The sequence below is a fragment of the Chiloscyllium punctatum genome, chromosome 4 (genome assembly GCF_047496795.1).
Source record: "Chiloscyllium punctatum isolate Juve2018m chromosome 4, sChiPun1.3, whole genome shotgun sequence".
Lineage (NCBI taxonomy): Eukaryota > Metazoa > Chordata > Chondrichthyes > Orectolobiformes > Hemiscylliidae > Chiloscyllium > Chiloscyllium punctatum.
In genome coordinates, this window is record NC_092742.1 from 49,436,743 (window position 1) to 49,450,257 (window position 13,515).

At 35.8% G+C, this 13,515-nt stretch overlaps 1 protein-coding gene across 3 annotated transcripts in view; it reads right to left on the minus strand.

Annotated features, from left to right (window-relative positions):
- Positions 1-7,738: 7,738 nt before the first annotated feature.
- The window catches only part of akt1 (v-akt murine thymoma viral oncogene homolog 1), a 123,863-nt gene continuing 118,086 nt past the window's right edge, over positions 7,739-13,515 (minus strand). For 2 of the 3 annotated variants that reach the window (XM_072568632.1, XM_072568631.1), the window contains 4 exons: positions 11,926-12,140; positions 10,078-10,165; positions 9,277-9,379; positions 7,739-9,163 (listed from right to left, as the gene is read on the minus strand). In XM_072568632.1, the coding sequence (XP_072424733.1) occupies positions 9,084-9,163; positions 9,277-9,379; positions 10,078-10,165; positions 11,926-12,140 (486 nt within the window). In that variant the 3' untranslated portion in view covers positions 7,739-9,083. The remainder of the gene's footprint in view (positions 9,164-9,276; positions 9,380-10,077; positions 10,166-11,925; positions 12,141-13,515) is intronic. The other variant, XM_072568633.1, reaches the window with a different exon arrangement.

Sequence of the window (13,515 nt, forward strand, 5' to 3'; positions counted from 1 at the left end):
GATCAAAGAATTGTTTTATTTAACCTGTCCTTTTGTCATCTGTCTTTACCACAAAGGATGGATCCTGATGCATAGTTGTGGTTGTAAAAAGAAATGAGAGCTGATTTGTAGGCAAGATTCTGTAAACTGCAACTGCAATTAAGATTTAAAAGACGCTGGGAGAAATCCATGACCTCTTTATTCAACAGAATAGGAAGTTTGGGCGCTATATAAAAGGCATAATTCTGACTTAATGCTGTATTTTAATATAACAAAGTTGCCCTTCTCAAGTATGTTCTGAGTAACCATAAGGTACTACTTTCAAGTAAATTACTTGAAAGACAGTCAAATGTCAAGCAAAATCAAATTGGTCATGTTCATAACTGACTTCATTATGCATGTGACCACTGTGGCTGTCTCAGTACTATAATGGATTAAATAAATTGAATTCTGTTTATTCCCTCAAGCCATCTCCTTCTCTTCATTTTTACTCTATACATAGAAGCTCCTGTTCCAGTGCTGCACTTAGTTTTCCCGAACTCCATCAATTTTCTTCCTTTTTTGGACTGTGCTTGTCTAGCCACTAGAGTGCACTGCTGAGCTATATAGTTGAAGTTCACATGAATTGAGGTTAACCAGAGTTGGGAAATTCTTTTCCAGGCTTTAGACTGCCACAAAGTATTTGAGACTTTTATTGAAACTTGAGTTTTGGTTTCTGCATATCAGAAGGTGCATTAGAGTAAGTTTATACTTGCAAAACCTTTGTGGTTAAGTCTATTTAACCTACAGAATTGTTTGTCCATTAGTTCCAAGTCTACATTGGTAATAAAGTTCAAGTGCTACTTAAAATACTATTCAGAAAAATACTTGGAAAACCATTGGACCTAAGATCTGTGTCGTTCTGTCATCCACCATTATCTTGAGTTGATTTAGCTATGAAGAAAAATTGGATAGACAGTGTAATGCAGAAGATTGTGGCGTGATGTGGTAGAAGTTTATGAATGGCAGAGATAGTGGAAAGTATGAGACTTTCCCCAAGGGGAAACCCAGTTACTTGGGGGGCGCAAACCAAGGTTTTTCATACCAAGGGTGGAGAGTGCCTGAAACACCCTGCCAGAAGGTGGTGGTTTAAGCAAACAGAATAGCAGCAGAAACACCTGGACAAATTAATGAATAGGAAGGGAATACAGATCCTGAAAGTGAAGACAGTTTTAATTTGGAATGGCAAAATGTGTCACCGTAGGCTTGAAGGACCTGTTCCTGTGCTGTACTCTTTGTACCCAAATCCCTATAGTTAGTTCAAGCAAACCTTATCCACTTAAATTCCATACATACTATTCAGTTATCTGCTATGTGCAACACTTGGTGGTTTTTTAAATCAATCTGTTCTGAGATTTTATGACACTTCGTGAGCAGGTGGGACTAAACCTGTGTTACCAGCCTCAAAAGTAGAGATACTTGCCATTGCTTGTGATTTTTCTTGTATTAGAAAGGTCCAGTTCAAATTTCTTAACCACATTTGGTAAAAGAAAAGTTCATTGTTAATAGATCTGAAGAGCATAAATTAAATGGCTTTTTGTCAGTGTCTTACTTCTAGGGAGTATTTGAAGATATAGGTCAAACCTAAATAACCCTTTTTAGGAATGACAGTAAACTGTTCATCTGGATTTATCTAATAACTGCTAAAGTGTTTTTTTTCTATTCCTATAGTTACTGTTAATCTAATCTTGTTCTATTGTGTTAAGCAGCCACAAGTAATTGATGGCAAATTTTACATTCCCACACTAAAACTTCTTTTGCAGTTTAAAAGTACACAACCAAAAACTTCAACTGTTCATGTAACCAGGACATTCTTCATTTACTGACTTCCCATACATGCACAAAAGACCACAAGCTCCCTTTCTCTAATTATAGACTCCATCCTAGAACACGTGAGAGAAACTGGACCAGACTGCTTGCAGTCTTGGTATTCTATTTGGTCCTGAGCTGAGCTTCTAACTTATTTCCGTCCACAAGACTGCTTACCTCCATCACCAAAACATTTGATCACCTGGTCCAACATCTTTGTTGCATGTCTTAAAATTTGTATGATGTTCTTGCAGAGCACTAACAAATTCTTAATGTGTTAAAGCTGTGAGAGAACTGCAAGTTGCCAACCTGAATGAAATTTTGAAAGTTTACAAAACCGAAACCGAAAATGTCAGCTATTTTTTTTTTTTTGAAGGTTCTATTATGAATTATCTGTAAGAATATTCTTGGAGTTTTATTTACTCATGGATGAGGGCACTCTGCCCATTCCAAAATGGTCATCATTAGATTCTTAATTCCAGATTCTTTACTGAATGTAAATGCCATCATCTGCCTTGGCAGGATTTGAACCTGGGTCCCCAAAACATTGGCTGAGTTTCAGGATTAATAGTTGAGCGATAATACCATATGAATGATTACTAATGTTAATACCACTGAATATATACCTTGACAAAAGAAAGTGTTTCATACAATGGATGTGTTCCTGCACTTTTACAATCCTAGGTTGCACAAAATCCTAGCAAAGTTTAGCACTTTACTAGGGTCACAAGCAAATGAATCCTATAGAAGTATCTTTTTACTAAACTGTTTTGTTTTTCATTTTAACATTTCTTTACAATCTTTTTAAATCTCTGCCCTGATTTGTACTACTATGGCTGGCTATGATAGGAGATAAAGCTGCTCCTTCCTCTTCTATAGGCCAGAAAGTTTTTTCCCACAGCACAGTATACATTGGGAATTCCCAATAAATTTTGAATCAACATAAGAATCCAGTTTCACTGCTAGGTTGTAGAATGATACAGTTCATCATTTTCAAGCAAATTATTTGGACAAGATACAAGTAATAAATTGTTGAAGTTCTAGTTATGCTGATATATATCTTTAAGGCAATGAAACTACTTGAACATGCAAGAGTTAGAGTTTAGATACTGGTAACTAGCACACTAAAGTCAAATTAAATGTTCTTGTAATTTTAATTTAATGTAAAGTTTTCACTTTCAAAGCAAAGGATATTCTGCTTTAAATCTGACTTTAATCTCAATTATATCTAAATTCAGTATATTGTTACAAAGAAAGGACACTTTTTAAACTGGATTTAATAAGATAGTCAGTTAATGTTCAATAACATCTTTTGTTGTTTAAAAAAAGTTTTCTGGTGTGAAGTAGATAGCTAACACTTTTTTTATATCTGACCATAAAGTGGAAAACAAAACTTCTATGAGTTCTCTATTCCCCCAAAAGCCAGCAGGTTATTATGAAGCAAACTATTGTGTTGATACAGATGTAAACCTTTTGGTGAAAAATTCACTAGACAGTTACATAATTGTTCTTTGCAGCTTAGCTTTACGTTTGCTGCAGTTGTATGAAATGGTAATTTGTTCTTTTATAAGAAAGGGGTGACTATAATAAAATGTCAAGGATTTTTAGAATTAGGACCTGCAATCTGTTGCTTCAGGGTTCAAGCCTATCACATCTACTGAGGGCAGATGCTGTGACAGCTGACACATGTTCCCACTTCTGCAAAACAAAGAATGATTCAATCTGTCAGTCATTCACAACTGCTTTTATGCAGAGTTTCTAAGCACGTCTAGACTCATGAAGTATTTTATGTCTCTGGATAGGGAAAAAGAACATGGCTGGTCCCCAGTACATTCTCTGTGGCAGTTTTGATTCCGTATAATCGCAGCATGTAGTCCAATAGTCTCAACCTTTTGACCAAAGTGGACCTATGCATCACTCAATCACAGTAGGATACTGAAGTTATTCTGACTAGTCAATTGTGACCAGTGGTTTCTCCAGTCTAATAACTGCATCCCATCAATTGAGGACAAAAGTTGACTGATATTTTATGTACATCCACATGGGCTCTTGTCATTAGCCACTTACATATCAGCATTACAGAACTTTTTCATCCCAAGTAGGATATTAGGAGTAAACTCTTGCCTACAAAAATGACTACTATGAATTAACTTTCAATCAGCTTACAACACTTGTTTTTTGTGTTGTAAAAGTTAAAAATTCAATTTTTAAAATAATACATTGAATTTGTTCATAGTTCAACATTACTAAATTATTCATGTGAACACAGGTGGCTTTGTGGTTATGTCTTGTTTTCCTGCTGTGGGTTCCAGGTTTGAGTTAGAGTGGGAGATGAAGCTGGATCTCTGTGAGGTGAATTCTCAAACTTCTAAGTCTGCTATTCAATGCCAGTTTCAGACTGGAGGGCTGTGTGCACTAGATGGTCTTCCATCTAAGATCTCCACTGAATGTAATCACAATCACCAGTAAATAATGTTCTTTAACATCTCATTTAAAGTTTGTTGACTGATGGTATTAGATTCTCAATGTGCAATTTTCAGTCTACTATACCAAATGTGCAAAACATGACAAAACTTCTGTATTGATGCAGTTTGAAACAGGTGCAAAAGTGACCAAAATGGATGTCTGTTCTTTGCACACAATTTTCCACCTCGGTTAGATGTGTGTAGAGAGCAGAAATTTCTTGGAAAATGTAAAGTGTAGATTGAACCATCAGAAAGGTTAGCAATAAAAGTTCTTGGAGCTTTGGGAGATCTAGAAGACATTGAAGAGTTTGATGGCATTTTAAAATATAAATAAAATGTAAAAGTAAAGGATTAGGAAATCCAAGTTAATAATCAAAATCTGCAGGTTAGTAAAACAGAAGCCAGCCCCTAATCTATTTGATGATCCCTGAGATGGAGGTATTGCTGGATGAGGTAGGTGCAAAAAGCATTTACTTTGGTGGTGCTTCTTAGTAGCATCTTAAAATATCTGCAATGTCTTTGATCAAAGTTATTTGATCCCATGTACCTTTACACATAGAACAATCCTGGTAGTCTCTCTCATCTGGTTTTTCCTTCTACGCATGCAATTTTATCCTTTTCAAATATTTATCGGCGTGAATGAGTTGGAGTGAAAGGTCTGTTTCTGTGCTGTACTATTTCTCATCTCTGCTATCATTAATAAAAATTACCTCTGTCTCCTAAACTGTGGGTACTGACTGAAGTAATAAGCAGGGCAGAAGAGCGAGCATAAATAGCCTCTTATGCAGACTAACCCAAACTTATAAGTGACCAAAATACTCTTACCATAACATTGCTGTGACCTTTTCACAAAGTTCTACTTAGATTATGAGCAAGTTAGATGGTTGTTTCACAGGTCTATGAATGGAGATGGTCCACAGAGAAACATTGAAAATAGAGGCAGGAATAGTCCAAACCCAGCAAGCTTTCATTATTCAATATGATCGTGGCTGATCCTCTACCTCAGTGCAATCTTCCTGCTTTCTTCCCATGCTGTTTGATGCCTTTAATGTCTAGAGATCTAGTTCCTTCTTAAATATATTCAGTAACGTGGCCTCCTTAATGCAGAAAATTCCAAAGGTTCACCACCTCCGGGAAGGAAATTATCCTCACCTCAGTCCAAAATGACCTACCCTGCAAATTATATCAAGAAAGACCATGTAGTTTTTTTAAAAAAAAATATGGAAGTTAAAGCTCTAGAAAGTGGTGACCTACTCCCTGCATTGATGAAGTAGAATTCTACAGTCAGCTTCTAGCACTTCAGCCAAGTGGCTATTTATTTATAACCTTTCTTCAAAGACTTCAGTCAAAAAGCACATTCCAGTCAGGCCCAATTAAATCTTCAGTTAAGTAACAATTAATGAAGCAAATTGTCACAGCTCTACTTTTATTCAAACTGATGTCAGTTAATTCAGTATAGATCAGAGTTTGTGTCTGGCATTTGCCTAACATATATACCTATTCCATTGAATGTCTGAACTCATTTAGCTACCAAGATGCATCTTATGCAAAAGTTATTAGAGAATCTTTCTAAAAGTATTTTACGTCATAGATTTGCCTACTAACAAAGTCGGCTATGATTGTTGGTGTGTAATATTGTGCTGCAGACTAACTGAATGAAAACAGTTATTGCTGTGTGCAATAAATTTTAATCTGAGTAAGGGCACAACAGTAGCACAAAGAAATGTTGACCCTAAGTAATAATTCGGCAGGGGGCGAAAAGAAGGACTAAATTAAAGAAAGGGAGTTAAATGGCAGCAGGACAAGTTAGGTGTATAGTATTCTTCACCTTATGAATGTGACCCCAAAAATAAAGAAAATATTTATAGACATGTTTCTTTCCTAATGTAATGAAAAATTTTTTCTGCTCAAAGAAATCTGGGGCAAACACAAAAAAACCGAGGCAGTGCATTCATTTTGCTACAAAGAAAGCACAATGTAATGAAATACATGGCCAAGTACTTAAATGGAATACAAAGCATTCTGTTCTATTGTAAGGTTGTTCAAGTTGAATCCTTTTTCATATTCAGAATCAACATAAAATGGTTCGAATTTTCACAACAAGTAACATCTGGGTACTTAACAGATGTCACATTCTAACAACTCGGGAGAATACAGTCTGTCTGTCATACCACCTGGACTTGAATTAAGTGCCAACCATTGATGGCTACACTGCCACATGGTGCAGGTTAATCAGCTCCACAAAAATATGTATCTTGCATTTACTTACAACGAGAAATGATTTCAAAGATTTAATTAATGAAAGCTTGAATGGAGAACCTGAGGAAAAGGATATTTAACCCATGGAATAACAAGGCACAATGGTTTTTTAAAGTTGTTTCAGATTCAAATGCATAAAAACGATACCGTAGCTGGACATAAAAATACTAAATTATACTAGGCAAAAGCAAGCCATTCAGCCCATCCAGTTTATGTTACCATTTATGTTCCACTCAAGTCTTCTCCATCTTTTCTCATCTAAATTGACTAGTGTAACCCTCTATTCCCTTCCTCCTTCTGCTTGGCTAGTTTCTCCACAAATGCAATGTTTGTTTCAGCCACTCTCTGTTGCACTGAGTTCTGCATTCTCACCACCCTGTTTCGCCCTTATTTCCTGTTAGATTCTTTATGTCATCTAGTTAACATTCTTCCCTTAAAGAGGAAACACTCATTCCATATCAACTCCATTAAAACTTTTCATAATTTTAAAGATTTCCTATACGTCACTCCGCAGTCTACTCACAACCTTTGCTGATACATACACCCACATAGCTTCAGCACTGCCTTTGTTAATTTTCCCTGCACACTAGTGCCTATATGGTTGTTTTATACAATATGGAAACCAAAATGGTATGCTGTAGCCTACATGTGATCTAATCAAGGCTTAATTTGATGTAGGATAATTCCTCTACTTTTCAATTCTATCCCTTGAGAAATAAAGCCTGGTGCTTAATTTGTGTATTTTTTAATGATTGCTAACCTATGGTGCAAATTTCTGCAGTTGATGTATTTATACTTCAAGATATTTTATTCTAGGTCCACTTTCCTTCCTTTTTAAAACCATTTTAGTCCATGAAGGCCTCACCTATTAAAATCAGACGTTTGAAGTCCATATTTTAACTGTATTGTGACAACATGATAGTTCAACTGCCATGTTCAAATCCACTTGAAGTCTCCTGCAGCCTCCTCATAACATATGTTCCCGCCCTTGTTTTGTGTCATCAGAACATTTGGAAGCATTATAAATGGTCCCCAACATTCAAACAGTTTATAGCGGACCCTAGTGCTGATCACTGTGTAACCCCTTCTAGTAAAAGCCTGCCATTCCAAGAATGAGAAGATTAAACAGTAATTTTCTTGGCCCATAGCTAAAATAAAATGCATGGTCAATGTATAACATACAATGATTATAGGTTTCAAGTGTTATATCTCTTTTATTTATTCATGTTCAAAAGGAAATTGTTACATTATATATGTAAAAATGCTGCAAGTGTACAAAATAGCGGTAACTGGTTTTGTTTACCAATACCTAATTGAGTAGTTATCTTTGATCCACCAAATGCCAAGTGAAAAGCAGGAACTACTGAGTGTTTGAAATACAGTCATTTGTAGAGCATTTACTCACAAATAGTGCATTGGGTACCAGTTCAATCCTGCAATTTCCATGTAGATGAGTGAGAATGATGTGAGCAATCTCAAGGGAATGTAACTGATGACTGAACTGATTTATTACAATTTGAATACAGTATGATAGATATTTTTCTGCTCCATTTAGGACAATAACATCCAGAAATAAACCACAAATAGGGAAACAAACATTCCTCAACATTCATGATCAGGCATTAAGTTTGGTGTATTGACATAATGGATTTAAATTTTAAAAAATGATAAATAGTGTTACCAAACTGTGAAAGCAAAATCCAAAGATGCCTAGAAGCATCAAAGAAATGGGCATGTTTATTACATACAAACAAGATAATATGTGGAATGTATTTCAGTTAGTAAGAAGCTGAATACTGAAATGCAAACAATTGTTCTAGATTTTAATTTCTCCTCACACTGCAGCAAAGTTCCCACGCTGAAGATATTATCGTGCCTCACTGAGGCAATTTGATGTTTACACGTTGTAGATAAGTAAACAAATTGTAGCTGAAGCTCTGGTTGGATTCCAGAGTACAGTTCACCTCTACAGTAATGTATATTGGACCAGTAATGCTTAATGAGCTATTTCTGACTTAACAGATTTACTTTTTGCGCTATTATCTTAGTCAGATCTTGCACTTGTTGTCAATAGATTGGATAAGTCATTCCATATGTTTATAGGTATGAAAATAATTTGCAAGGAACCAAGCATAATGAGCATTTTACTGAAATAGAATTTTAATTCTTTCTGATCAATTGGGTGCACCCAATGACCATAAATATGTAACGATAATAAAGGGTGTGTTCCATTCAAACTATCAGTTTCCACTGTCCTGTCAATCAAAATGGCACCCATGTATTCCAAATGCATGCTCCCATGATTGCTCATTTAAAATTAGTTCAGTGTACAGGAAACAATATTTCAGTTTAAGTAGCAGCTCACATTCCAATATATCACAAATGAAGATTTTGTTGAAACAGCAAACATTGTTGTCCAAATCACCAAAAACCAACCAGATGATACTGATAACCTCTCATGCTCATTCCTTATTATAAGTCCTTAAAAAATTTGATCCAATTTCCTTTATTCATTTTTTAAGGCAGTTGAGTTCAGTCCCTTCCACTGGCTGAGTAAGAAAACTGGGGAAAGTGTGGTCTTCTCTCATTATCTATGGATTCCATGCTGCCATCTGTTCAACACAAGAGCGTCATCAGTATAGCAGACAAATGCTATGTTTTCAAAAATTTGACTAAACTTTTTTGGAACAATGTAATCGGCTATCATTAGAAAAGTAATGAGTACCTCGATCAGGTGGAGTGATTGTTATTGTTTGTGCTGTAAATTCTTCATCAAAATATCTTGTGTCCATCTCAGATGTCACTTGAGGCTTAAATGGTGGAATTAGCTGTTGAATATACAAAATGTTATTATTTCATTGGGCTCACAATAAAAAAAACTCAAATTGAAGATCATACTGGAATAAAAAGTGATCATTTGTTTGTGCAGCAGTTGTGTCACAGAAACACAAAGTGGGTTTATTAAATACATCATTGACTTCCTGTTTTTTCACATTTACCAATATTGGTGATGTTGGTTTTGGGAAGTGGAATACCTTCACTTTCAAGAAACTATTATCAACATTCCTTGTTCAGGTACAGCACCGCCATTTGTAAAGTATCAACAATGTAGCTAAGCCCCACCCAATGAAGAATACCCCTAATGTAACAGGGTGGTCGAGTGGTACTGTAGCCAACTTCCCAAACTGAATTTACCGCACATTCTCACCTTCCAAACTCCTTTCCCCAGAATGCATGAAATGATGGTGCAGTGAGAATAAAGTAGTCAACAACTAGAAGAGGTATAAAGAACGACTGTATAACAGAAAAAAAACAGTAGGATTAAACAAAATAGTGCAGTGTGGTCATTGATAGGACACAGGGTTTACATCTGCAGTTCCTGCGTATTACAATTTTAAATGCAGTGTTGAAAGACGTATTCAGTGCAAGTTAAGCCTCTCCGTAAATGAATACATTCAGACCAATTTTATTCAGTAAGTTCTGCACCTGTAGTACAAACTAGATCAACTTAAATATATTTCATCACCTTTTTCTGATAGACATCTTGCCACTTGATTCCAGCAAAGAATTTGTCTTGCATTACTTCCTTTGCATCATCATAGCCACCACCCAACCTATTGAGAAATGCAACATCTTGCATTTACATAATGGTCTTAAAACATAGAAAAATGTCTCAGTGTACCTCTCGGATGCAAAAGGAAATAAAATTGGCCTAAGGCAAATAATATTCAAAAATGCACATACATGAAAGTATTTAGTCTGAAATGAATTTGAGTTATTTTGTTGTAAATTATATCACCATGTTAAAGTCTCACAGATTCAACAATGCCAATTTCCAACATATTACAAAATCATAATTACATGATACATCTCACATCATTTCATACAATTAATTACGTCAATTGTAGTTTAATGACTACAAGCAAACATATGAGCATTATCCAGAGGTAACAGAGATGAGTGACTGGTTCTTCTGCTTTGTTTTGGATCAATTAACAGGGAAAAAAATAATATCAGCTACAACACTGGGTGCCTTTGCTCGTATTTAAAATCAGTTATTGAAAATCTATATGTTGGACCTCGGTTTAATAACTTGTGTCTCAAGTGTAGCGTTTCTCAAAGCACAGTAACCTTCTATTCTACGTCAGAATGTTAGCTGAAATTGATTACTCAAATCCTGATGTGCAGCTCAATTTCTCAATAAGTACCATAAACCAAGCCAAATGGGCAGAGGCAATGACAAATATTCTGCAGCAATTTCGGTTTATCTCCACAAAAGCAAATACAGCCATTCAATAGTTACAAAACTAGTCCCACTCATCATCACTGGGTAAATCACTCCACTGCGCAGAATAATAAGATAACAGTACCAGGGAATGTTCAGTAGCAAGATGCTACTGAAGGTGATTCAAAGTCAGCAGCCTGGTCAGGTAATGGTGTGCACCATGGAAGAACTAAGAACAAAACAAGAACTAAAATAGATGGGTTTTGTAAAAGAAAATGTAGTAACTTGAAATATTTCTGCCTTATTAATCACTTAATGCGCAAGTACACAAAAAATATTTTATTTAAAGTTTTTTTTCAGGAAAGTATAAAAATGAATGGAATACAGTGAACTGATCAAAACTAGTACACATAATTAGCAACATTTACAGTTATTTAGTATTATATATCTTCATGTTATGCCTAATGTGGAATCCTTTACAAAGTAAGTGAATGATAAATAATTTGAAACGTCATAGTTTTACACTCTATCAAATATTTAGCTAAAGTTAATTCATTGCTAAAGACTTTCAAAGCCAAATCAAGGAACTGCTTCCAGATCTTAGGTGTGAGTAGAAAAACATTGAAGAATTTTGGGCATCCTAATTACCATAGACATGTTAAACAAATTGCAAAGTGTAGCAACTTGTAAGTTCAATTTGTAGACACCAAACAGCAACAACATAATTGGTCAGATTACCTGTTTCACTAGTAACACCTAAGGATAAAATCGTTGCCAGTGTAAATGCTGGCCAGAATTAATGCACTTCAAGATATTGCAATAGAACCATTTACATCCACCTCAGCAGGTAAATGAGACTTTCGTCCAAATGGCCTTTCTCTCTTCAGTAAAACCTAGTTCTACAGGTAACATACATTAAAATGGCAGAGGATATTCTTATCTGGTAAAGAATATCTGGATAAATATAGTGATGAAATTTCAAAAGCATATGCTAAAAACATTACAAATTTCTGAACCAAAATTTAAATTTTGATAGTATCAGCTTGCACCCTCTAACAGTATTCAAGCGCTGCTCAGACTTGCAAACATTGCTGGTGCAATTATTTGTAATTATATCCCTTCTACAACCCAGAGAAAGCCAACACACACCTTTGTTTGGGATCTTTCTTCAACAACCCAGAAAGAAGAGATTTGGCTTCAGGTGACAAAGTACGTGGAAATTTGATCTCTTCCATTAGAATGAGTTCAAACAGCTTTTCATGATCCTGATTGTAGAAGGGAAGGCGGCCACACATCATTTCATACATCACAACTCCAAGACCCCACCAGTCTACAGCGCGCCCATAGTCATTATCCTCTAAAACCTGAAATACATGAAAATGAACATGTGGTATACATTATAGCAATAAATATGATTAGTTGTAAGATCATCTGAGTGATCAAGCACTGCTATAAGTGTGAACAATTCAGATATTATTTTCAGCTTTTATAAGAATTGCTCACTTTGAATCACATCATGGCCAGGAAGGAAGTGCCAACCAATGAACAGTTAGTTACTCCATTCGCTACAAGTGCACTTATTTTGGTAACCAAATCAACAATCTGCATTCATTGTACAATGACTGGGAAACCTTTGTACCATGGCTTATCAACAAACATTTCCAAAAAAAAACTACCTGATAAAAAATTATGAACCTTTTATCATCCCTAAAATAACCTGATTGTTCATTTAATATTCTCATATTTACTTTATACTTCTATAGCGCCGCTCATATTACAAATCGCTTTGAGTGCTTTATACGCACTAGGTTTGGGAAGAAAATGGAACAAACTGAGGGTTGAGACATAATGTCCATTGGATCTGCTGTCTAGTGAGAACAGATAACCCAATCAAAGACGCAGACTGTGCATGGGCTGAGAAATAATGCTGGAGAAAACTATAGGCACCGCGTCATAGACAGATTATCAAAAACAGTTAAAATGTGCAATTTGGAGTCACTTGCATATTATCATTGGAGAAGAATCCCAATATGAAGAGTCATTTAAGAATTTAGAACTATGTCACCAGACATGAAAAAAAACTTTCAGGACTTGACAGAGATGTTCAAGATCATGAAGCATCACAGAAAGTCTACAAGTTTATTGGCTGGCATTGGAAAGAAAGGATTGGAAGGCAAGAGGCTCAAACCCAAATAGAAGATCCAGATCTGACACAGCCATCCACTTCATCAGAAATAAGTGTTTGTTTATTGGTTTTAACCATGTTCTTCTCATGTTTTAATGTAGTATACATACTGGTGGTAAAGTTAATGGAATACATAAAACACAGCATAAAGTAGTGAATGGTATAAGTGTATACGTAATGCAAATTCATTAAGAATAACAGTACAGGTAGGATCTCAAAGCTGCAGTATGTGGGACCTCAAGAATACCATTGTGCTCCAAGGTAAACTTTATATGACAAATGTTTGAAATTTGAGCAGCTTTGCCTCAGAGTACATGAGCTGGAGGTGGAATCACAGACACCGCAAAGCATCAGGGAGAGGGAAAGTTGTATCAGGAGGCAGTTACACTTTTTAGGATAGAGAGTGCTGATAACGTCAGTGACTGGGGTAGGAGGAAGTGAGACAGGTCAGGGGACCCAGAAGTCAGGAGTATGAGCCTGTGCAAATGTCCCTACAGGTTTGCAAGTCTCTCAGCTTGATTGTATGAGGACAGGGCCATGGGATGGATGCGCTA